Below are 25,897 nucleotides of genomic sequence, written 5' to 3'. Positions count from 1 at the left end.
AGAGTAGCCTTTTTACCCTGATGATTCTCCATATTTAACGGCAGACCATATCGGTTGACCGTTTATTTTTATTTTATTAGGAAACTATATCCAACTTCATATTTGGTGTAGTTAATGTTGGTGTGTGTACAAATTCAATACTGTGTTGTTCTTTCTTTGTAGTGCATCTATGTAGCTGGGTGTTTTAATTCTAGTTGCGTTATTCCATTGTTATTTGAAGTCAGTGAGTAGAGGACCAATTTGCTGACTCATATGCAACTTTTTCCCAAAGTCTTCATGGACAATAAAATTATATTCTGTACTGTACATATAAGAACGTTCTATAATAGCATTAAAAGTTACCAAGGCATTGTGTGACTATATAAAGGTAGGAGGTCACAGGTTGTGGATGATCTGATATCTATATAATATAAACCGAACAGGATACAGCAAATCGTATGATACTAAAATAGTATTTTTAAATGAATCATAATGTGAAGTCAAGTAAATATCTTGATTATAGTGTTACAATTTTTAAAAACTTGATTTAAAAGTAAGAATAAGTGATCTGGACACTATAAAAACTGGTGCACAGGTTCCTTTTTAATTTTTTTTAAATGTACTGTAATACTATAAGGAGTCTCTGGTTGTTATGGGCAACACAACCCTTTTCATGTGAAGCAACTACTACAGTGTTTTCAGCCGATTATTGGGTAAATCGGACGATAACCGCCCCGATATCACAGTAGTGTGTACCCAGGAACGATGAACGATTATCGTTCCAAAGCACAAGAAATCGGTGATCAAGATTTTCAAACTGACTGGAAAATCTTGTTCAGCAATGGAAAAATGTCACTCACGATCAGGATCTCCATAAAGCAAGGATGCAAGTATGGGCGGTTTCTGGGTCTCCAGAAACCCCTCCCCTCCGTGAACGAACAGGTACTAAACATTGCCCCTACACAGCAGCACTGTACTGTACAGCAGCCACGGTGCTGTCACAGAAGCGTTAGCAGCGGGTGCTGTATTGTGTACTACAATACAGCACTGCCGCGGACGCTTCTTTGACAGCGCCGCGGCTGCTGTTACAGTACAGCATCTCCAAAATGGAGCAGCTCTCTCTATATATTTTTTTTTTGAGGGGGGGAGAAACATCCCCCGCCCCCCTTAAAAATTCTGTAGAGTTTGACAGTTGAAGAGCACAGATCTGAAAGTAAATCTTGTAAAACGTGTATCGTGTGTACACATGAAGCAACATGCTGATCGGGACTTTTTTTTTTGTCCAGTCGTTGGTAAAGTCTTTCTGGATAACACATTGGTCAAACATTTCTGTAATGTGTATCTAGCCTAAGTGTGTAGTTAAATAGGTGGTTAGATGCAGGGGAGGGCTGGCAAAGTTTAGCCCGGGGGCAAAACCTATTTTAAAGGAAAAAAATGCAGATGACCCAGTAACCCAGCCCACGGTTGCCCCTGCTTACATGCTCTACGTTAATGCCAATGCTTTTGATGGCGATTGCAGGGTGAACTTTTGAAAGAATGTGGAGAGTTCAGTTTGTAAGCGTTTCACAAGCAATCATGTTGCCCTCTAGGACACTGAATGCTCCCCATTCTTTCAAACAACTTCCAGATTAATTCTGTCAATAAAACAATGCCCTTACTGAATTACTATATAAATATTAATAATAATTCTTAGATTATGGATTTATTCTGAACTATTTGGTGTTACTGATGTTTTATCTTGCTGCGAGCTTAATGTTTTGTTTTCTAAAAAGGTGATTATAATGTACCATATGAAGTGCAGGAGATCATCACAAGTTATTTCATTGATAAGTGTAAACACTTCCAAAACCTTATGTCTTATCATATTACTGACTGAAAAAGACCAAAATGGCTATTTAAGATGGCAAGTGGATAGATTGTAAGCTTTGGAGCAGGGCCCTCTTACATCTCTGCCTGTCTGTATTATCCAGTATTGTTTTATTACTGTGTTTGTTTACAAATGTAAAGTGCTACGGAATTTGCTATATGAATAATTGATGATAATGATAATAGTGATCGTAGATGTAATCACAACCTCTGTACTTAAAGAACTGGCCCAGTCTGATTTGTGATATGAATTGTGAGCAGGGCAGACAAACTATATATTCTAGGAGCCATCATGATCTTTTAAGGAATCTTAGAGGATGTACAACTACTAACATCAATGGAATTGACACTCAAAAGTTGGGTGCCAGCAGTAATTAACATTATTTTGCTTTCTGGCTCCTGAACTTTGTCCCAACCAAAGATCAATGATTTCTGAGAGATGGCTTTAGGACTGTGTGCAGAAGGTATTTTTCCCTTGGATTACAATTTATTGGCTTCCCACAAGCTGAACATATCCTTCTTATACCATGTTAATTTAACAATTGTGGATAATTTGAGATTATTATTTTTTTATCTGTTTATCAGTGTGCAGTTAGTGCTTAATCAATATTAATAAAGGAACAGAGACCATGTAAGACAACTTGACATTTTAGTTGCCTTAATGTGTGAGTACAGACTGTTTTGCCTTCAGTCATGACATATAATGTGTCATTTCCGTTGTCCTCTCATTTTACTTGAGTCCTGTGGGAGCTTTGGCAATCACTGTGCTGATTATTTTTAGAACCCTGGAACACTGTGTTCAGAAAAGATGATTTGTAAATTGTGTTTAGGTAATGACATCTTTGTCTTGGTCCTCTGAGACCTAAAAAGCAGACTTTTAGTAGCGTAATACCTTGAATTTTGTATCTTGTGATGTGCGTGATTAAACATTCTCTTTAAGGCAAACGTAATATGTATGTGTGTGTACATATATATATATATATATATATATATATATATATCTCCAAATTCACATCCATAGATCTCATGAATTCATGTGGCTCTGTTTCCAGCGTTTTAATTAGTAATTGCTCACATTAACTAATTTAGTAAAATACAAGTTATTTCTGTGTTCATTTTGCAACACTCCTTTTTATTGAGTAGTATTTTTGTTAAGCACCAGACGAACACAAAAGCAGAAATAAACATAAATCGAAACCACACCGTTTTAGTCTGATTAGGTTGGGCTCCTATAAAAACAAAACACTGCTTTACTCTTATTTTTCACAGTCCTTTTACATCTGAATCAACATAAACAATATAAAACCATTATTAACCAAATTCATTACTTAAAGGGGTTGTTTTGACAAATCACCCCTCATTCATAACAAATGAACAGGTCAAAATGAGAGGTTGTTTAAAATTGGTCAACTCCTCTATTTCAGCCCAGGTTTAGTCCGTGGTAATGAGCTACTAATCAGGTGCTCTGCAGAGGGTATAGATCAGTAAAAGCCCAGGGTAGTCCTGTCCCAGACTGTATATGCATTATTCTATGCAAATGACTGAGGTTTAACACCATTCTCTACACACAGGAAGCTGGTAGTGATATAGTAAAATTAATTCCCGCTGGTTGCTATTCATGCTGCTAGAGTCTGTTATGTGAAACCAGACATCTAAGTTTATGTATGACCAAATTGGAAACTGATCCTGTTACTTGGCAACCAAGCAGCAGTATTGCCCTATATCAGGGGTAGGCAACCTGCGGCTCTCCAGGTGTTGTGAAACTACAAGACCCAGCATGCTTTGCCAGTAGATAACCAGCAGATGGGTGGCAAGGCATGCTGGGATTTGTAGTTTCACAACACCTGGAGAGCCGCAGGTTGCCTACCCCTGCCCTATATGTAGCCAACATAAGTTTCATGTTAGAGATGTTGTTTGTTTGATCTAAGAAATGTAGATGGTAACTGTAATGCAATTGTTTTTTTCTCAACAGATAAACGTGTAGAGAAATGGCCCTTGATGCAGTCTCCGTTGCCAACGCTGGCCATCAGCACACTTTATCTACTCATTGTATGGCTGGGTCCCAAATTCATGAAGAACCGAGAACCTTTCCAGTTACGTTACTTGTTGATTGGCTACAATTTTGGGATGGTTATCCTGAACTTCTTTATATTTAAAGAGGTCAGTTTGTCTTGGGTATTTAATTCATACAAAAAGTGTGAGAGTCCACCCATTTCACCCTGTATACTACTTCTTGGAGCATACTGTTAAAGGGGTTGTACTCCATGAATTGCAAAAGCTACTTTTGACCGCTATTGATGGCGGTTTTTAACAGAGGAGGGGGAGTTTATTGTTATAGGGGCAACATATAATTGGTTATGAGCAGCACATAAGCAGTCACATGCCACCATCTTGGTACAAATTCTCTCAACAAATGTGCTACCAATAGCTGTCAAAAGCAGCAGTGGAGGTCGCACTATAAATTTGGCACCATTCTTTCTCTCTAGTAATTTTAAATACACCTCCCTGAGTAAATTAATAATATATCTCTCCTTCCCTCCCTCCTTCCCTCCTGTTCCAAGAATTAAACAGAATATTTGACAGCCAGTAGTTTATCATAATTATGCAGGCAGAACAGCCCTAATGTATATTTTTCATAAACTTGTGAGAATTGAACATAACTACAGACCACATTTTTTTTTTATAAGGGAATCTATTTGTTTCGTCTGCAATGCAGACTCCATTTTAGACTATTGCTAGAAAACACATGGTTCTGTATTTAGGTGTATGCTAAAGTTTACAGTAGAGTGCTAAGACTGAGTACCGTTAACAATTCAAATGTCTCAACTAATTGCCATATGAGTAAAAGTGGATCTTGCAAAATATATTTTCTCCTTTATCCTATGTCGGGGACACTGCTATCTTGGGTAGAATGGGCTCGTGCTGGAGTAGGCATTCAGTTTGAATCATACTACAGATCCTCCCTTATACCCTTCTTCCAAGAGATAATCAGTTTTAACTTAAGTACCCATGATTTAGGGCACTTTTCTAGTTTGTTGCTTATAGCAGCAACAAGATCTTTGTTTTTCTGTCGTTCTTTTTTATTTTTACCTACACTGTCAGCGGACACCAGTGGCGACTGGAGCAGGTTATAGGTGCCATGTGCGACACCTTAACTGCTGCAACTCCTTTATGTGAGTATTCTATACTAGAATATCTATACTGCACTGTTTTTGAGCGCTACAGTGTTTTTCTACAGTATTGTATGTGTACTGTACAAGCAATCTTTTACATCCAGATTGCGCTATACACTTTCTCTATTTTGACTGTGCTCTACAGCTATCCCTCTGTCTTATTGTTACCCTCCAGTCATTTCTGACCAGTGCCAGAATTAAATCTGGAGGGGGGGGGGGGGATCAGTGATGTATTTCTTGTTCCAGATATCAGATTTGTCAAAATGGACGACCGGAACAGGATCTCGATGTGCAGGTTACTGGGCTGCATCCATGGCCAACGCACGTCTGGGTGATACACACCTGAGATTGTGCAGCTGTCCTAGTAAAATTCGTTGGCCCAATCCATAATGGAGCTGGCATGGCTCGCTGCACCGCCTCTCATTTCCAGGAGTGGGTCCTCCTCCTCAAGAGAATTCTGCTCAGGTGTTGTCAGAGCGCATGCCATCAATACAGGAGGCAGCTTGGGGTAAGAGCTTGGTAAAGGCAATACAGAGATTTGCCAGAGTGTCTTCCTCCCTGGAGAGATTACTGAACGGTCCAGAAGCCTCATAAATGCCAGAGCTCCACCTAAATTCAGTCCAATGAGGAATCTGCAGCTCCCAGGCAATTCAGATTTTTTTATGGAGCCACCAAGAGACCCAGTAGAATGGGTGTTGATGACCTAGTGCTTGCCATGTGACAGGCCCTTTATATATACGGGACCCAGAAGAAGAAGCAATTCATTTCTCTTCCTTCCTATCTGCAATTGTCACACCTTTTGAGTGAAGTCGGGTTCTGTGTAGTTTTCCAGTTTCTTACAGTTTCATTTGAGAAGATACTGGCAAATGGGAATTCCAGCCAGTAGTGGATGCTCATATTGCCCACATTTGCAAGTGTACCACAATTCCTATTCTGAGCGCTGCTTCCTTGAAGGACAGCAGGGATAGGAAATGTGAAGTAATTCTAAGATCTATTTTTGTTGCAGCCTGTGACACAATCATACCTATTAAAAGATCTGCATGGATAAACAAAACAGTTAAGATATTATCTGATCAAATTAGTGAGGACTTAATTCTGATCTTGGCCTACCAGAATGTGTTTTCCTTAGTAGATCACATGAGAGATGCAAATGAATATTTGGGAGAAGTCTGCTCTGGGGTCTGGTTCAGTCCAGAATTTTGGGCCTAGAGGATGCTGTCAGGCGTACACTCAGGCTCAGATCTTAGAATGCTGATGCAAAATCCTAGAGGTTTTTTTGAGTCTCTGCCCTTTGGGGGGAATGTCCCTTTTTGCCCATAATTGGACAAAATTTTTACTCAAGCGACTGGAGGCAAGAGCTCTTTCCTTCCAATGGATGTGGAAGATTTCAATCCTTTCCCAGAAAAAACTAGAGGATCCTCCACAAGAGGCCACTCCTTTTTGTCCTGTGTTTTGGACACTTGAGAAGCAAACAGGCTTGATCAAGCAGGCGTCATGCCCCCAAGCATTCTGATAAACATACTGTATGACTGTTTCTCCGCATCAAGGAATGCCTGGGAGTCCGCTTCTTGCTCTTTTGGGACCAGTGGATCAGATCTACCTTAAACATGTAGGTAAGAAATATAGTGGAAAGACGTTACATATTGGACCTCTTCGAGACTCTGCCCAGTCAGTTTTTGCTTTCTTAGAGATGGGACAAAGAAGCTTGGCTCTAGAGGAGGCCGTTTAGTACCTAGTTTCCATGGAAGTGATTGTCAGTGGTTCCAAATAGAGCAAGAATTACCATAGTTTTACTCAAAACTGTTGCATAAAACGGATATGACATATTGACCCATCTTGAATCGAAAATTTCTAAACTCTTGTTTTTGGGTGGACAGATGCAAGATGTAGCGTTTAACATCACTCCTCAATGGCATGAAACAAGTCTCTGGCCTCTGTGCATATAAAAGATGCATATTTTGACATCTGGATCTGGTTGGGCCATCAGATACTGCTCATACTTGGCGTTGCAGATCTCCACTTTCAAGTTCAGAGCATTGTCCTTAAATCTGGCAACAGCATTGATGGTGTATATCAAAATTGGCAAAGTTTAAAGTGGTTAACTGTGGTGCCCTAGTTGAATGACCTCCTCATAAAAGTGGAATCTGCATCTCTCCTTTTCACCCACTTGCAGATAACAGCAGATGCTGGAATTCCAAGTCTGAATCAAAAGCCCATCCTCAGCGCAGAGCATGATAGTTCTGAGTCTCCCCTTCGTCGCCAAGCTTCAAAAAGTGTTTTTACCAGAAGAGAAGATTCTCTAAATTCAAGAGCTGATTGGATCTCTTATAGCTCTTTCCCTTTGCTTGAAATTCATGTGGGAAATTCGGCCCACTTTTGAAGCCATGCAGTTTGTATGCTAGTTCTTTTGGTTTTTTTTTGTGGCTTTACTCACAGCTGTGATTAGTCTCTGATCCATGGTGGATATAGTAAGCCAACTTCCTGCATACTGTGCCTGTGATGAATGTAGCCACTCGGTTGTAACATGTCCTACAGATTAGTCCCATTATAAACAGCTGCGTACAGGAATGGCACACCTGTGCCTTCCCTTGGGCATATGTACCAGTACAAATGGCACAAGGGACCCTGTATTTAATTACTTTATTTTCTATAGTTGTTGGTGAGCTAAACTTATTTGCTGTGTTTTTAATATTTGTAAAATTACTTTTTATATTGTTCCTCATTTTAGACTTAAAAGAATAATAATCTTTGGTTAATACAGTCTGGTTTGTGGAGTATAAATCTATGGGGTGTTATTACATTTTTAAATTTAGAATCAGAAAATTATTAACACTTGTGAAGCTATGGGGGATGACATAATCTGTAGTATAGATAAGTATATTAGAAGTCAGATTTATAGGGGTCATGGAATTCCCAGCTGATGTATAATCTAAGCAGTACTGGATACAGTTTTCGTTATAATAATACGATTAGAAGTATAACAAATACTTTAAATAATAGGTTTAACTTTGAAAGTGGTCTATGGTAGATAGCTGTCAGTGTCTGGCTCTTTGGAACTACACTGTGTAAATGAAATTGCCTGTTGAAACTGAGAATCACGCTTTTGCTATCTTTTGGCATATTTCTTCCTTCCTTAGATATATCTGTAACCATGTAAATAATCATTGCAGAGCTTGAAGAGCTGTTCCAAGATAAATGTTTATGTGGTGAATTAAACTGGAAACATAAATCTGATTTGTAGTCTTGAGAATGAAATTTTTCATCAGTTACTATTTCCACTATATGTTTGTGTGTTCTACAATTGCTTGTTTGTTTTGCATTTTATTTCAAATCTGCATATAAATATAGCCATCTTGAACTTGTAAAATGTATTATTGTTCATTTTCATTTTCTGTTGACAGATCTATACCAACATACAGTAGTAGGCATCAGAATAACTTTTAAAAATACACATTCATGCAATGTGCATTGTCTCTTTAAGGAAACGGATTTTATTGGGTTACATGTTTCCCAGAGTATAATATTAATGTTCCCTGCTATACATTTTTACATCACCAAGTAGCACCTTGACAGAATTGTAATACCCATGTCTGATGAATAAAAAATATAGATCACATAAGTGTACTCTGCTTTGTGAATTAAATTACTATATTTACTCTCCCGGCTTAAATTAATGAATCATCATCACCATTTATTTATATAGCGCCACTGATTCTGCAGTGCTGTACAGAGAACTCTCACATCAGAATCGGCGGTATCTGTGTACTAAGCGGAGGTGACTGCCGGAGCATCTGTTTTTGCTGCAAGTGACTGAATTGCAAAGAACAGTAATTGATTGACTGTTACCTCTTAGACCACAGATGATGCACTGTATAATGTTAAAAAATAACAATTAAATAATGTGCATCATGCTCACTTCCAAAATCCTCAACCAGCTCTGGCACTAGACGCCCTTGGATGGTAATCACCTTAACAGAGAACAGTGTGGCGTCCTTCTGCTATACGGAAAACTAGCCCTAGGCTGGTCAGTACAGTACTGGTGTGTCTATGGGTTACAGCTGTGGAAGTGAGATGCAAAGAACATTGTGCATTCCCTCTCCGAGAATACCAGCTGTGGGGGCCAGGGCAGTGACCAAGATTGGGACCACTTGATTGGCAACTTTGCTATCCCAGTGGCACACACACAATATATATATATCGATAGATAGATATTCTTGCACAGTGCAGCAGCTGTGGTCTGAGCAGAGATAAGTCAATCATTTGAAGTGATTGACAGTTACCTCCACTTACAGAACAGATGTTAATTCATTAATTTAAAATTAAGTGTTTTAATTATTATCCATGGCAGATGTCATTTAGTGTAAACTGTAAAGTTCTCCCTGCAGTCTCAAAAACATACCACGCAGTTAGCCATCATATTGCAAGTAAAACTTATCAGTGATTTGGCGTTTAACATTAGAACTTTCCATGGAGAAATCCTACTGTATGGGTATCCAGTGGTAGCATAATCGCTCACTGTTAAGATAGTTTAATACTTTCTACATGTGTAACATCATACTCTAATTGAGAAGGAATGAACTATGGTTCCCTAGTATGTCTTCTGTTGTTCATCATCTGTGTCACACTAGAGATCTGAAATTATTATTTTGCCTGTACTCATTAAATACTGTTGCACTCCATGTATTTTGGTACTTCAGTTTAATTTACTTTTGTTTCTTCCACATTACTGAGCTGGCTTTTTTTCTTCACAGCTATTCTTAGGAGCAAAGGCAGCAGGATACAGTTACATATGTCAGACTGTAGATTATTCTGATGATGTTAATGAAGTCAGAGTAAGTATTTTGATTTCTGTGTAAGTGCATTGTATGTGAATATCGCCTCTCCCCCAATATATTTATCAGAGGTATTAAACATGGCAACGTAAGTGCAATGTTAGTCCAATGTTGAAATGGAGTACTACGTTGACCTTCATTTTACTATAGACTAAATTGACATTTTAAACAACTATCTGGTCTCCATACAGAATTTTAAGACCTTTTGGGTCAGATGCAGAATTGGTCGCAAAATGTGAGTAAATTACTCTTAAATAAAAAAGTAGAGCATCTCCGCACATAGGCAGAGCCGTACACGTCTCTGGGTACTTCCGCATTCACAGCATAGGGGCCTAGCTGACAATATGTACTCATTGGTGAGTATTTGCAAGAGATACACCTCCTAACAGGCAGTTTCTATAGATCTGAATATAAACTCACCTTTACTGTACTCTGCCAAGATTAGAATGCCCTTCCCCTCCACTATGCCTCCTCTCTAGGCGGGTGTAACTTCCAATCATGTAAATCTTCATATCCATGCACTGGGCAAGCGCAGAGCAATGTCACGGAAGATACACTAAGCAAACCGGTGTACATACTCTGCATCACCCCCATATGTTAAAACATGTTAAGGTACTTTTTGTTTTTAGTAATAAGTTAATTAGTTAAAACTACATTAGTCCCCCTTTATTTTTGCTTAGTAACTAATTTTTAGCACCATTTATTTTGTTTTTTGTTTTTTTTTACTTTTCTTTATTTTAATCAAAATATTTTTGTCTTGTATTGTTCAGGTGTCGATGTCTACCCTAGTAACCATTGAATTCTTTATTACAGATAGCATCTGCCCTGTGGTGGTATTATGTGTCTAAAGGAGTTGAATACTTTGATACAGTGTTTTTCATACTGAGAAAAAAATTCAATCAGATTAGTTTTCTCCATGTATATCACCACTGCACAATGTTTACCTTATGGTGGATTGGAATCAAGTGGGTCGCTGGAGGACAATGTATGTATAAATATTACTTCTGTAACTTTTAAAATGTAGATAATTTATTTTGTCATATGTAGCACCCAGACATAATGACATGACGTGTGACATGTCTGTTTTATGTTCATATATAGTATTTTGCACTCCCTACAGAATTTGCTTTCCCTTGAGATGTATGGATCATGGAGCACTACACTCATCCACAACTCTGAAACTATATTGACAACTGTTCTATAGGTAAATGTGCAGAAAAAGTGGTCTTGTCGTTTAGAAAGTAACAAGCACGCAATTGCCTGTAGAACAGTTTTCATAAATGTCCCCCATTGTCCTTTCAGCAGACAAAAAAAAAAATAGTGTGATCATAAAACACTTATGTGCAGCAACATTTAGGGGCCTGTTTATGAAATGGAGGAAAGCCCTTTCTCTGGTGAAAACAGGACTTCTCCCTATGTATCACAAGGTTATCACCAGTGGTAGCCCTCTCCAAAGATAAACATTTTTATCTAATCTGCTATTGATAAAACATATTTATTTACTTTATTTTTTCAACAGCGCAGCCAGTTGCGCTTGCATGATGTGTAAAGCCGCGGCACGCATGCACAGATGGACCCAAGACTAGCTGATGAAGTGGTAAAAGTACTCCTACCACTGCCAGCCAGTATCATGGGGGATATTGTCTTGGTGAATCTGGTGATATTATCTTGGTAAATTGTGGTGATAACAGAATTTCCATCTCTCTGATAAGTGACGATAGAAAATCATTGTTCTCGCCACATATTAGTAAATAGTGGCCTTAATTTGAAAAAACTTAAGCTGACCAATTCAGCTACTCGAACTGACTGTCAGATGATCATTGGATGGCTCTAACAGAGCTACATTAACGTGATCAGATGCAGTCACCATCCATCCCACTCTACATCTTGGTGTATCCCATCAGTTGTAGATACTGATTGGCTGTTTTTCTGTGCTCTTACTCATGACCATTTTGCACCCAGTTAGGTCTAAAACATCTTATATTACAATTGAAGCAGCATGTATGGGCTCTTTAAGATGGCTAGCTGGCAAACTGTTCTTGAATAGTCTAAGATGATTAAATATTTCAATGTTTTCTATATTTAAAATAAATGTGAACTCACTGATAATTGTGCTACTTATTCCTACACAGCTTTTTTCGGTGCCCATATGAACACCTTGATACATGTTGTCATGTACTTGTATTATGGCCTAGCTGCTTGTGGACCACATCTACAGAAGTATCTCTGGTGGAAGCGATATCTAACAATTTTACAATTGGTAAATTACCTCTGTTCTTTGTGTTTGTTTATTTTATGAGAAGTTTGTGTAGATGAAGATTGCATAAATATAGTGCAAATCCCATTTTCTTTAATACATCTGTGTCTGGTGCATATGGACATATTAAGTATATTTTCAGGATTTGATATTTAAATGCTTTTTCAGCTGAATCAAATCTGAATCCTCATTTACATATTAAAATTAAACAAGATGTGCTTAAATTATAATCTGTTATTTGTAATCTTAGCTCCTTTTTCCAACGCACTAAATTATCATGGGTATTTGGGTTCGCAGTCTGTTAGCTCGATCATAAGGATTTGTCTCCTAAATCTTGCTTAAAACTTGTCGGCGCTGGAGGAGATCGGGTCTCCTTCTCTACTACTAATGGAACGCATTTCGCACCTTTTAGTTGCACTTTGGCAGAGAAGTGTTTTGTGGTGCCCTTTGCACAATGTAAAACAAACCCTTAAATACACAAAATGCCAGAGAGAAAAAAGAAACGTTTATTTGAATGAAAGGGTTATTGAAAAAGGGACATTAATAAAGAGGTTGGACTTTGTGAAAGTATAAATGTTGCATCACTGTGCATCTCTTCAGATTTCTGTGTCTCCTCACAAATTTGGATGCATTTTCAGTTTTTGTAGCCGTTTCCTGAGAACAGAGAGTAGACATGCACTTTGAAGGGCGCTGGACGGACTATCTATAACAGAGGTGTCCAAACTCAGTCCCCAAGTTCATTTTTTCAGGATTTCTTTGACTCGCCTGTGCACGATTAATCTATTTGGCTGGGTCAGAAATCTTGAAAACATGAACTGTCGGTATCCCTTGAGGACTGAGTTTGGACACCTCTGATGTAAAAGCAACGCTGCAAAAACCAAGGCGTTTGGTTGTGTGCTTCTTAAATGAGCCTTAATATGTTAAAAGTAGAGAGAGAGGATTGTCAAGTTAGTGCCTAAACTAGTAGGTTGCTCATTCACGTTGCATGACCCCCTAATATGCAGGGAACTCTAATTGTAATAAAAAACCTAATACTTGTATTAAAGCAAAGATCATTCCCGAGGTACATTTCACAAATTAATCTTGTTTTTCTGAGAAGAAAAAAAATAAAATCTCGGTCAATGAAGGAAGTGAAAAGGAAGTAAATTACACATACTGGGCCTGATTCATTAAGGAAAGTAAGGCAAAAAAATAGTACGTTTTCTCCTGCCCAAAACCATGTTACAATACAAGGGGTGCTATTAGTTTATAATTTTGCACATAAGTTAAATGTTGGCTGCTTTTTATGTAGCACACAAATACTTGATAGCTTTATTTTTACACTGAAATTTAAAGTTGATCTAGGACATGCTCAATCCCAACTATAAATTTGTCCCCCACATTTTAAATTTACCTCACCCTCCAATGCAACATGGTTTTGCTAAGGGTCAAAGTTACTCTTTTTTTTTGCTTTCCTTAATAGACTTACTATATCTAGAGGATATAAAGTAAAAAAAAAAAAATGTATAAAGTTGCCATTTAGTTTAATTTTCAATTAATCTACATGTAAGAAACATACTTTAGGGTTTGAGTGTGTGCAGTTTGTTCACATAGGCTGTTAAAAGTGCACGTAGAATATACAAAATAAACAAGCTATATGTGACGGCATCAATAAGAGGCATTTTACAGAATATAGCAGCACAAAAAATGGTTTACAGGTTAGCTTAATAGGCGATTGTGAGAATATGTTAAAAAAATGTATAACGTGTATTTCTACTAGACATGATATGGCAGAAGGATAGGCTGATTTTGACAACACAGTGTTGTGTTTCATTAATATTTATTATAGAACATTACTTTAGTGAATGGGTTCTGGTAAAATATATAGAAATGTTGAACACTAATTGTGTTTGTTGATTTCAGATCCAGTTCCATGTCACTATTGGCCACACCGCCCTATCTCTTTACATTGATTGCCCCTTTCCAAAATGGATGCACTGGGCGCTGATTGTATATGCCATCACCTTCATAGTTCTCTTTGCTAACTTCTACTATCGAACATACAAAGAGCCCAAGGGATCATCACGGAGTGGAAAAACTGTCCAAAACGGGAAAGCCATTGTAAACGGAGCAGCAGTTGCTAATGGCGCAGTGACCAAATCAGACAACCACCGAGTGGGTGTAGAGAATGGTCGGAAAAAGAGGAAGGGGAAAGCAAAGAGGGAGTAACTGATCAAAGCCTTATTCTGTCTGCTGGTTTGACATTCCTCCTGAGAGAGCCATTTTGATTGAGTATATCCTGTTTGATCAAGCAGTATAAAAGCTTTTTAGGTAGAAGTCTTGACTGTTGACAATTTTTCATTATATATTATGAAGCTTGATCTGTTCTTAATTTATTCCTTCCAGTCTCCGGTGCACAATCTAGTAATGCTCTATTTTTAGTCTGTTTCTCTGGAGGGATGAGTGACAGTCCCTGTTGGCTTGTGCACAGCGAGGGAGTTCCTAGTGAATCATATGTTGTAGTAGCAGAGAGGATTTTATAACCAGTAATTCAGATGATTAAGGGGGAGGCAGAAATCACTGCAAGAAAAATAAACCAAGGGATCGTTCTATTATCTTATAGAGAAGCATGTCACAATATTATGGTACATTCTCCCTGTTTAGCTGTGAGAATGATGCAATTATGTTTAATTGCGCCTAGAATAAGAAAAACATCAAGATGGAGTCTGTCTGCAGCAACCAGAAGAGTGTTTGTTTAAAGAGCCATACATACACTGGCTTGTTTTACACAATTAGGATATTTTGGATATAAACTCGTGGTTATATGCAAACAGCAGTTTCTTCACCCACGAATACTCCTATTTTAATAAAACATCATAAGACAAAACCCCACAGCGCTGAACTCTAATGATTAACTAGAAAGCAAATGCAATAATGAAAATTCATTCTTTCTATAAAAAGGTATTAGGAGAAAGTGCAATTGAATTCTTAAATATGTAATGACTGAAAAGTTTATATATTGGATAATGAACTCCCTACTGTAACTTATGTGGATATTAGAAGTCACTGTGAAGTTTTGTGACTGTATAAAAAATGTCAGAAATGCAAGGTGAATATCCTTCATAATTTACAGTGCACATGTTTTACTGATGAACAGTAAAGTGATAATTAGAACTCACTGTTTATACAGCTATTACCTAAAGGAGTTTATACATATATTCACAAAATGGGGAAGCATGTGTGTGTCAATTAGAAAAAATATATATATACATGTTATATATACATGTGCGCATGCACACACACTTTCAGTAATGCATTTTGAATCTGTATTAACCTGCCTAAGACTAATTAAGCATTACTGTTGAGTACCTTCAATTTTTGTGTTATGACATTTTAAGTCACCTTAATTTAAATGGAATCTATTGTTTCAATTTGGCTTTCCAAGATTCAGCCCTTCAGGACAACCAGCAGGTGGATTCTTGATTTTTTTTTTTTTTAGTAATGTGAAGTAGAGATGCCAGGTTAGCAATTTAAAACTGGAAACACATGCAATACATAGTTGCCAACTGTGTGATTGTCTATCCCTGGAAAAGGTTTTAAAGAGCCCTCCCCCAGTTCACCTTGTAAAGCATCTCTTGCTTGAGGGATGCTAATCCACAGGACTATCATGCTAAACATCCAGTCCAGCGTGCTAATGGTGGCTACTGCCATCACCCTGTATGTTGTTACTGGTTATAGAAGTGCTGATATGACATCATACGGACTGGCTAAAGCACTACTCTGTGTGCTAGTAACATACCAAACAAGGGGCCTGATTCATTAAGAATCTTAACTTAAGAAACTTCTTATTTAAGTCTCCTGTTTTTCATGTAACACACAAATACTTGATAGTTTATTTGTACACTGAAATTTAAAGTTGATATCTGTGTGCTACATGAAAAAAGTCAATATTTAACTTATGTGCAAAACAGAATACTAATTTGCACCCCTTGCATTGTAACATGGTTTTGTCCAGGAGACTGAAATAAGAAGTTTCTTAAGTTAAGATCCTTAATGAATCAGGCCCAAGCTTTCTATCTTTACTTCTGCTGGGTGAACTTTTTTGCGATACAGACTTGATGAGAGATGACAGATCATGTTTAAAGATTTACCTACTGTTCATTCCAATTCTTATATTGCTTCATGATATTCTTATTATAGTTTCTTTATAAATGTGTTGGGCGTTGTTTAAAATACTAAATTATTCATAACCTTGTTCAGCAAGCCATAATATGAGTGGAATTGTAGTACACCAAGATCTGCCTAAACAGCGCCGTATGTCAATTCTTTAGCTGCACCTGCCTAGCAGTATAGCGTCACTTGAAATGTTGGCAACAATGATGGATGGAGGTTGCAGTGCAATTAGTTCACATGCTGTGTGCATGCCTGCACTTGGACTATGCAAACCATAAAGTATGCATCTGAAGTAACGGCAATGCAGTGGAGCCGTGCAGCCAATCGGCCTATTACTAATATTGTTTATTTATAAGGAGCCACAAGGGGTCCGCAGCTCCGTACAGATAGTAAACAGTAAATGACACACCCTACTCTTAATGCTAATAAAATAGTACAGGCTAAGCTATACTAGCAACCATTGACTTTAACGGGAGGTGTGATTTCTTGCAAATCGCATGCTTCATTAGTAATCGGAAGTAGTCCAAAGTTAAAAATGACAAAAATACAGACCTAACGCAAATGCGTTTTTTTTTTCTTTGTTTTTTTTTCTTTTGCAAGCAACGCACAATATAAATCGCTAGTCTGGCTCTTAATTGATCTGCTTTGTTTGGTTAGGTGAATATTGGGTGTGTTCATGCACTTGAATACCACATTTTGGGAATTATGCCCAAGTGCCTAATATTAAATATTGACTACTTTTTCATATGCAGCCTCAACAATGTTTGATCTTGCCCTTTCTTCTTTGTTTTGGCAGGTAGGACAATTGTTTGACAGGCAATACCAGTTATAAATCAATTTATAAATCTAGTTTTAATTTTGAAGGTTTAATACAGAATTTTGGACCATCTACACAAACTAGTGCATTGTTGTGGCATTGAATAAATACGTATTCATAATGGTATATAGTTTTCACTTCACTTTGAATGATAACGTAAGACCTTTGGAAAGGGGAGCATACAGAGTTTATGTGGTACTTTTTTATACTTGGTCTGATGGCATCTCTGAAAAGTTCCCTGGGCACATATTTATAGCATATGGGCACCCCCTAAATTACACACTTGAACAGCACTGTGCTAATTAATGTCTAAAATAAATGTTTGACAATTCTGTTAACGCTTTAGCTGCCACAGAATGAAACATTGCAGTTGTCGCCTCTTATTGTAGAATGTTTGAATGGAATTTACCAACATTATGTTTAAGGGACACTTTTTTTCCGTACTGAGAGTTGCTAATATTGTGTCCATTATTTTCCTTTATTGTGGAAAATTATTTTTATTGTGTCCTCAACTTTCTAAAGTACCTCTGGTTCACTGCCTGTTGAAATATTGGTGTTTTGTTAACAATGTTATTTATGTCTTCGTACCATATTTATTATCTTTATTTATTTGCTGCTTTTGGTAACATTACTGTTTATGTATACAATTTAAGAAAAAAAATTGTCTAGTCTTTAAGTTCCACTTTTGTGTGGTACTTGCTAACACATAAATATGAACACAATTCACTAATTTAATTTATGCAAACTTGGAGATTTGAAATGGCACGAGTTTCTTTTATTAAAGAAATAAACTAATTGAGCCATATCACACAAATGACAATACATTTTTTTTCTATTATGAATTTTTGTTTGTGTAACTTATAAGCACAGAACATCATAGATGAAACCTGAACAATATGGTAAATGTTATGTATGTTGTGGATTTATCTTGTGTCCATTTTGAAGGATTGACTCATTAATGTGATATGTTCTCATGTCTAGGAAGGAGATCATAACAAGAAGAAATGCATTGTAAGTTAGTTGTGGTATTTATTTCTTCATGTGCTATTCATAAACTATCAGGGGATTTTTAATGTCTGTTACAATTGCTGTTTATGTTAATGGGAGTCTGTCCAAACATATCATTTTTAAATAGGATGATGAAATTGCAGCCAAAGTGGCATGCATGTGGTAAAGGAAAAAGCATGAGCTTGTGTATATCTATCCTAGAGGACTAATAAGGCTACATGTACGATAGGCCATGTGATCGTATTGGATGTGACCTCATACCATTATCTGACATTAATCTATAGAACAAGCTGGGTAGGATTGAGCTGAATAATGTACATTAAGTAACTGGAGTGTTTATACTTAACTTGCCAATCTGCTGCAGAGGAATGAGACAGCATGACCGACATATTCAGTTATTAGTGAGGTGCTTCTCTAAGTAAGCAGGCAGAGTTTGAGTGACACCTTTGTAGACTTGCTATGCAGATTGATTCATACAGAGGGACAGGGATAGCAAATTCACAGTAACTTAAATTCCTGCAGAATACATTTTTTTTAAGATCCAATTAGGACACAGTCCTACAGATGTGGGATGATCCCATTAAGACACTGGATGAACTCCAACTGTCGGTAATGGATTGGGATGGTGACTCTTTTTAACAGAGCTGCAGTGGAATGTCTGGGTAACACTGAACAATGGCTTCAGCCTTCATTGTTCATATCTGCAAACCTGAGTTTCTGGGGTTTATTGGCCAGCAGATAATCCATAAAGGAACCTCCACAGTACGTGAACTTACCAAAGCATACATGTAAAAGGTCACCTAGAGGTGATAATATTGCCATGTGGTTGTATCTGACACTATTGCACCGCATATGGTAAATGCAGCCTAGTCTCAAACTAAGCAGAGTTTGGTTCATTTTTATTCTTCCAATTATTTGAAAAACAATCCTGTAAAGGTGAAAGCTGTAAACTGGAAGCTGTTGTTTCAATAAAATGTGTTATGCTGTCTGTTGTTTTCATTTTTTCCCATTATTAGTGCAATATTTTGATGTTTTTACTGTGATTTTTTTTTTATTGCATCAGTCTAAAGATATCAGGGGTTTTTTTTTCTAAGGGTAACACTACGCAAAACTTAAAATGTAGTTTTTCGTTTTGTCTACGAAGATCTGATAAAATATCTACTTAGTAGTAAAGTGTTCTTGGGAACTATAGTCCAATGATAGCATCTATATTCATGCCAATATATATCCATCCTGTTTTATATGCTGTTGTCTTTTTTAGGCTTGGTGTCATGTCAGCAGCTTTGTAGCTGTGAATCATATTTTTAAAGTTGCAGTGTTTTCCTACCCGTAAACTATATTGCCAGCTATGTCAAGTTCTGGTCCCATTTGCCACTGCTGATTCAGTAACTTGAGCTGTTAATTTTTGTCTGTTTTTAGAAAGTGTTTAGTCATTTTTTTTTTAGCAACTGCAAAATGCTGCTTAAAATTTTTTATGTAAAACTGCTGTTGTCAAATTAACGTAAGCTTTATGGTGATGCCACAAAAGACTAATTCCAGTGTTCTCCCCTGATAATGTTGCCAGCCGGGTGGCATTAAGAAGCAGCTGGGTGGGGGCAGTTGTAATAGTTTGCATTAATAATTAAAAATGTTGGAGGTTATTGCCCACAACAACCAGAACTGGTGGTCAGTGATCTAACACACGCAGGCTGTAGTGCTCACATAGTGCCTGTTATAATAGGAGAAACCATTGTTTATTCTATTACAACAGGACTCTGTTGGGCCCCAAGAGCCTGGTGGCAAGTAAAAACAGCCGGGTGGAGCACTGGGAAATAGGTGCTGTGCTCCATTTTTGTTGATCATTGGGGTTTTTTGTTTTTTTTTATGTTTATGTAAAATAACAAAGAACAGATATCATGGCTCAGGAAACTTTATTATCATGTTGAGTTGTCCTGGTCAGTCCCTCAGAAACAAACTCATATATATGCCATTGACCATGTAGTAATAGGTGTGTAATGGACTTCCGTAAAACAATTTCCAACTGTCAGAGATATTTTATGAGTGCCTTTGTTTTATTAGGAAAACAATCAATATTAGGATGTGTTTATTTTATTATAATTTTGGCACCTTTTTTCCTTGCTTTTTGCTGACACTTCCACATTTGTACATCTATCTCTGATCTGAGGCATGCATTGCCACTGCAGATTAAGCTGTGCATAGATTGAGGGTAAGGAGCGCGGAACCCTGGAGTATACTGCGGACTAGGCAGAAAACAAACAGTGGGCGTCATTTACTAACCCGGGGCTGGTGAGGGTAGAAGCAGACACTTGAACGGTGCTCTGTGCAAGACAACCGCTCATAGACACTTACCTATCTCATATAGCATCTACCATCTCCTAACGCGTGAAAAAGTTTTCAGTTTTTTTTTTTTTAATGATATCTACAACACCACGTAGATATAATATGTACTGATTGGTTTGTCCTTGCATTCTCATCTATGTATACCAGTGAGGACAGACTGATGCATTTCAAAAGGGCTACACGTTACCTTTAATCTCAGTAATACATTTAATCAAAGGAGAAGACACCTGTTTATAATAATATAGCAGCAGATATTTAAACAAGCTCTAGCAAACAAATCTACCAATAAATAAGGAACTGAGGGCAGCAAAGAAAGGAAGTCGGAAGTCCATCTGTTCTCCATCACTGATGTACACAGAGGTCTTTCAAGAAATGAAGCACAACATACAGCTAGAATTTTGACAGCCTAGATGTCTAACTTTTCAGGGTTTTGTTATTTTGAACGTAAGAAGCAACCTCAAAGTTGAAACCGCTAAGCAGAAACTTATATTTATTTACCTTAAATATACCAAATGGAAACATTTTCTTTTCATCACTGTTCTTTTATTACATTAAAGCCTATAAATCTTCTGAATACTGTAATTAGGACTAAATCTAGAATCTATTTCTGTTAAGCATTGTCATTCAATTATGTTTTGTTTGTTTTTAATGACATTTACAGCAGCAGTTGTTGCTTTTTCATATGCTCCCTTCTCCACAAGAGAAAACCTTAAAATGAATGAATGGTTGCTTTCATGCCTCTGAGAGCCCACCTGGAACTAGCAATATTATCTTTGACAATGTCTAGGGTGAACACTGGTTCTCTTACAGATGTTGAGGAGAGGTACACTGGGCACTGGTATGGAGCTGAGACTTTTGGGTTATCATTAATTCCAGATTTCTCTGATTTAGGCAAACACTGTAGGTGAATGACTGGTAATGTATTGAGCTTCTGCTTGGAAGGGCAATCCACAATCTCTCCGTTGGTCTTGTTCCACAGCACTCCCCAAAGATGAACTCCGTATACAAACATGCCTTCGTGGGGTGGATCTCTAATCTATAAACATACATTTTGATTAACAGCCATGTTTTAAAAGATCCATACAATTGTTTTTACTAATAGTAGTATGTGAAAATAGAGGAAGGTATATCATTTTATATAATATAATGAATTATGTTTTGTCAAGGGGTTAAATAACGATGACTTACTGAACAAGTCTGTCCAACTTTGACCTGGGGGTAAATGTTTGAACGTGCGGGTTCTTCAACACCCGCGTGTTCGGCGATTAAATTTCAAGCGGCGCTGCATTGTAAAGGGAAACTTCCCTTTACAATGCAGCGCCGCTTGAAATTTAATCGCCGAACACGAGGGTGTTGAAGAACCCGCATGTTCAAACATTTACCCCCTGGTCCATCATAATAAAAAATGAGCATGGATTTAATGTTCTTATATATGTTTCTCTTAAGACATCTTCTGTCCCACACCCAACAAAAGTACATATTCATATAACATAAGAAAGGAAATTAAAAAAAAATTGATATACTGGATATGTCAAAGCTGCAAGATAAAGTCAGGATCAGTTTGGCGCTTAGTATGTGAAATATACAGTAGAGCTAATATAACAAGTCACTTACATGTTCTTTGTCCCTCTGTGTTATTTCCGTTTTAAACTCAATGGTTTCAGCAGTTCCAGTTCTCCCTGAATATCTGCGAATTGCCTCTTGTTTCAGCACAGACAGTAGGCCTCTTGGATTATGAAATGCCCCAAGCCAATACGTTGGCATTTTTTCACGACCCTGTTAAATTAAAAGCGTCATGAAATAACAATGGAATGGCCAACGCCTGCACTCCACCTCATCCGTTTCTGTCTTGGCTACCGCCTCCTATCTATCTGCTGTGGTATTGCATATAAGCTTCCACTACTCTAAGTGTTAGGACCTGGAGGCATCCAAGTACCTGTGAGCGCAATAAGCTCTACGGGAATGGAGTCTGCTATAGACAAAGACCTCTGTCTTCTGTTCTGGAAGCTTATGCCATTAGCTCTAACAGTGTATAAAAGAGCATCTTGTAATATTTGCAACTACATATGAAAAAGTTTCTTTATCCTAGATGATTATTCCCATAATGGTGGCTGTCTGCAGAAGAAAACAAACTTTACAATTTGTTTATATACAGTATTAGGAGTCATACCAAAACAAAATAATTAACTTTGTACCTTGCATTATTAGCAAACATTGTGCTCCCTGTTCTTACCAGCTGTAGTATCTTCTCAAAGTGGGTTACTCTCTGTTGTAAATCTTGTATATAAGATGAGATGGACCAATCAGATGGGAAGGGGAAGCTCCATGCCATCTTGCACCACTGTGTGGGAGCTTTCTTGTAATACAAATCCTGAACAATCATGATGGAGTCGGCCTCTGAAAGGTGATCTCCTAATGTGTCCGGAGAGTCCAGGGAATTTTTTATCGTCTTAACAAATGGAATTAAAAAAATAACTCTTCACATTTGTACATATGGAGTGTGCAGTCAGTTTTAAATGCCTTAAACAGTTACATTGATACATCATGAAAACCCCCCCAGTGTGACAGTTGTTTACTAGTCTCATTGGGTAAAACAAGATATCTTCCTGAACCGAAAAATAGTCATATTAATACCCTGTATCATTTACCCCCATGATGTGCGCTGCTAATAATATATTTCTTGTAAGAAAGGAATCCAATTCATTTTATGCAGCAAGAAATTGACCTCCCTTAGAGCAAATGCCCTTTTGCTATGCTGGTTCTGAAATGTCTTTCTTCCATCCCAAATGTATATTAATAATCTAGAGGAAAAAGTTTGAGTTTAATTTAAAAAAACTATATATATATTATTAAAATGACAATGACTTTAAAAGCAAGTTTTGCCTTTAAAGACATTGCAAGTTTAAATTTCCCCTGCAAAGTTAATGAATATTGTTGACTTGCAAAAACCGCAGTTAAATACATTTACCCCCAGACCTGGATTTGTGGAAAGGCCACCTAAGCCTAGGCAGAGGACGGCAGTATTTCAGAGGTAGAAGACTGCTTCTTCTTTCCTTATATTGCACCATTCCAGCATCAACAATCATCAGTATAATTGCTATATTAATACCAGTTGTGTGAAGTAATATTCTTAGTATGCTAATGTTTGAGCTTTATTTTAGCTAATACTTAAGACAGCAATGTAGTCAATATCTGAAAAGGTGCAACCTGCATGTAATATATGTGAACTGGAGGTCGCGACCCTCCATTATTACTCACATGAAGATTCTTTCGGATTTCAGACAATACTGATGTGAGATGATTGAGTTCTTTCTTTAAAAACAAATTGAATGGTGTATCTCCTCCAATTTTTTTCATCCGGTCATTGATAAAATCCTTAAAGTAAACAATCAAAATATACTTATAGTTTGTACTGTCAATGACATGTTATCAAGCTTTGGTAATCCCAGTGAGTTGCTTATATTCCATTAAGAAGAGTGTTTAATATATTGTCTTAAAACATTTTGCTTATTGTACTAATAAAATATTCTTATTTATAAACGTTTGCTTAAGTGTCCAAGCAATTTTAGTGAATAGTCACCATGGGTCATAGTTTGGAGTAGTGTCCACTATAACAGGGATACTTTCTAGCAGTGAGGTCCCATGGGAAATTTGGGGCTATGCTGGAGATATTCTGCCAATTTTTTTATTTATTATTTACTGTAAATAGGAGTGGACTTGAGAGGGGGATTGGATTAGTCATCGCCCTTTTTTTAATCTGTGAATTGAAGATTTGTTGACTCTAATTTGTGAAATTACAAATTCCAAACTTAAATTTGCCCATCCAGCAGCAAACACAGCATTTCTGCAGTTTCATACAATTGAATACATTTTTTATCTGGCAGACCCCAGATTGTCTATCCCAGCTAATGTGCCACTATGACCTGCTAAAACGAATGACAGGGCATGCTGGAACTTTTAATTCCACAATTATTGGGACACAGGATGTCTGTCTCCAGCTATTGAGCATGACTAGTATCACTTTACAGGCGTTTGTTGGCACATCATGTAATTCACAAGCAGCTGACAAGCCATAGGTTGTTTAGTTCCAGCTACTGTGGAACTATATCCCAGTATCATTCATCTGCCAACCAAAATCTAGAAGTTCATGCTGGGACTTGTAGTTCTAAAACAGTAATGAGCCAGAGGATGCCTATCTCTAGCTGCTTTGGAACATCTCTCAGGGCCTGTCGTTCTGGAAAAAGAGACCTCCTGTGGCTTTTCAGCCGGTGTAGAACTAAAAGTCCCTGCCATTACATGGTAACCAAAATATAGTAAGTGATGGTAGGACATACAGCTCCACAATGCAATCTATGGATCAAATAATCCTTGGCTGGCTAAAGAAAGCAGCATATTTAAAACATGCTGGTAGTAATAGATGTTTGAGGAAGCTCATGCTTTCCAACAACTAGTCTACATTCATTATAATGCTAAAGATCTAAGATATATTTAACCTATTCATGGGCAGATTTCAGTTTTGCTATTTGTTGGGAAAATAATTTTCCAACAACTTCCTCTGTACCCTAATAGATTTCACATTGTTCTAGGACAGATAATGCTTTCAGTTAAAGGATAGTGAAGTAATAACCTTTTATTTTAAAGTCTTCTCAGTCACCAGCAGAGCCGGATTTAAACCTCATGGGGCCCTAAGCAAGATACTGGTTTGGGGCCCCCTCCCTGAAAAAATCCATAGCACTATAGTTCTTTAGCATAACATATACCCCTATTCAGGGGCTGGCTGGCAGACTTTAGCCTGGGGGGGGGGGGCAAGCATATAGCACTGGCCCATAAGTAGCGTCCCATTTTTAAAGGGTGGTCTCACCTCTGGCCCTGGGAGGGCCCTCTGGGGACCGCTGGGTCCTAGGCAATTGCCTAGGTTGCCTAGTGGTAAATCCGGCCCTGGTCACCAGCATTGGTAGATTCACTTTAACCTGGATGTAATAACTGCTGAAATGACCCACTGTTATATCCAAGTTACACAGGTGCTGACAAACAGAAGAGATCTGAGGCATACAGTATCTCCCCCTACAGCTCTCTGGGCTTCCACTTCCCTTCACTAATGAAAATCATACTTGCCAACTCTCCCAGAATGTCCGGAAGACTCCCGAAATTTTGATCAGTCTCACGGACTCCCGGGAGAGCTGGCAAATCTCCGGCATCCCGCTACTGCCACCACTAAATGACGCGATGCGCAGTGAATGGTGTCATTTTGGCCCCGCCCACTGCAACAAAAATGCTTCATTTGGCCGCGCCCCGCCCTCCAGTCACGCCCCTCTCCCAGAAAGAGCTTTGAGAAAGTAGGTAAGTATGATGAAAATACTGATGACATCAGCATTGTGACATCACAGGATTTCCTGTGCTAAATACATAAAGCCCGGCTTCCTCTGTACATCACTGGAATGCAAGGCTGTATTAACATATCAGAGTAGTGATA

General features: G+C 37.8%; 2 protein-coding genes across 2 annotated transcripts in view; one reads left to right on the top strand and one right to left on the bottom strand.

The window, feature by feature from the left end:
* Window positions 1-19,072, top strand: part of ELOVL4 (ELOVL fatty acid elongase 4) — a 31,169-nt gene extending 12,097 nt beyond the window's left edge. Inside the window, exons 2-6 of the mRNA XM_075202687.1 lie at window positions 3,818-4,005; window positions 9,770-9,850; window positions 10,664-10,835; window positions 11,983-12,110; window positions 14,010-19,072. Coding sequence (XP_075058788.1) covers window positions 3,818-4,005; window positions 9,770-9,850; window positions 10,664-10,835; window positions 11,983-12,110; window positions 14,010-14,315 — 875 coding nt within the window. The 3' untranslated portion in view covers window positions 14,316-19,072. The remainder of the gene's footprint in view (window positions 1-3,817; window positions 4,006-9,769; window positions 9,851-10,663; window positions 10,836-11,982; window positions 12,111-14,009) is intronic.
* A 1,584-nt stretch (window positions 19,073-20,656) lies between these two features.
* Window positions 20,657-25,897, bottom strand: part of LOC142143197 (dynein axonemal heavy chain 5-like) — a 188,890-nt gene continuing 183,649 nt past the window's right edge. Inside the window, 4 exon segments of the mRNA XM_075200908.1 lie at window positions 20,657-21,460; window positions 22,039-22,200; window positions 22,658-22,873; window positions 23,683-23,799. Of these exon segments, the coding sequence (XP_075057009.1) occupies window positions 21,134-21,460; window positions 22,039-22,200; window positions 22,658-22,873; window positions 23,683-23,799 (822 nt within the window). The 3' untranslated portion in view covers window positions 20,657-21,133.

Source organism: Mixophyes fleayi, chromosome 3 (assembly GCF_038048845.1).
Source record: "Mixophyes fleayi isolate aMixFle1 chromosome 3, aMixFle1.hap1, whole genome shotgun sequence".
Lineage (NCBI taxonomy): Eukaryota > Metazoa > Chordata > Amphibia > Anura > Limnodynastidae > Mixophyes > Mixophyes fleayi.
This window is presented reverse-complemented; position numbering and strand designations above follow the sequence as displayed.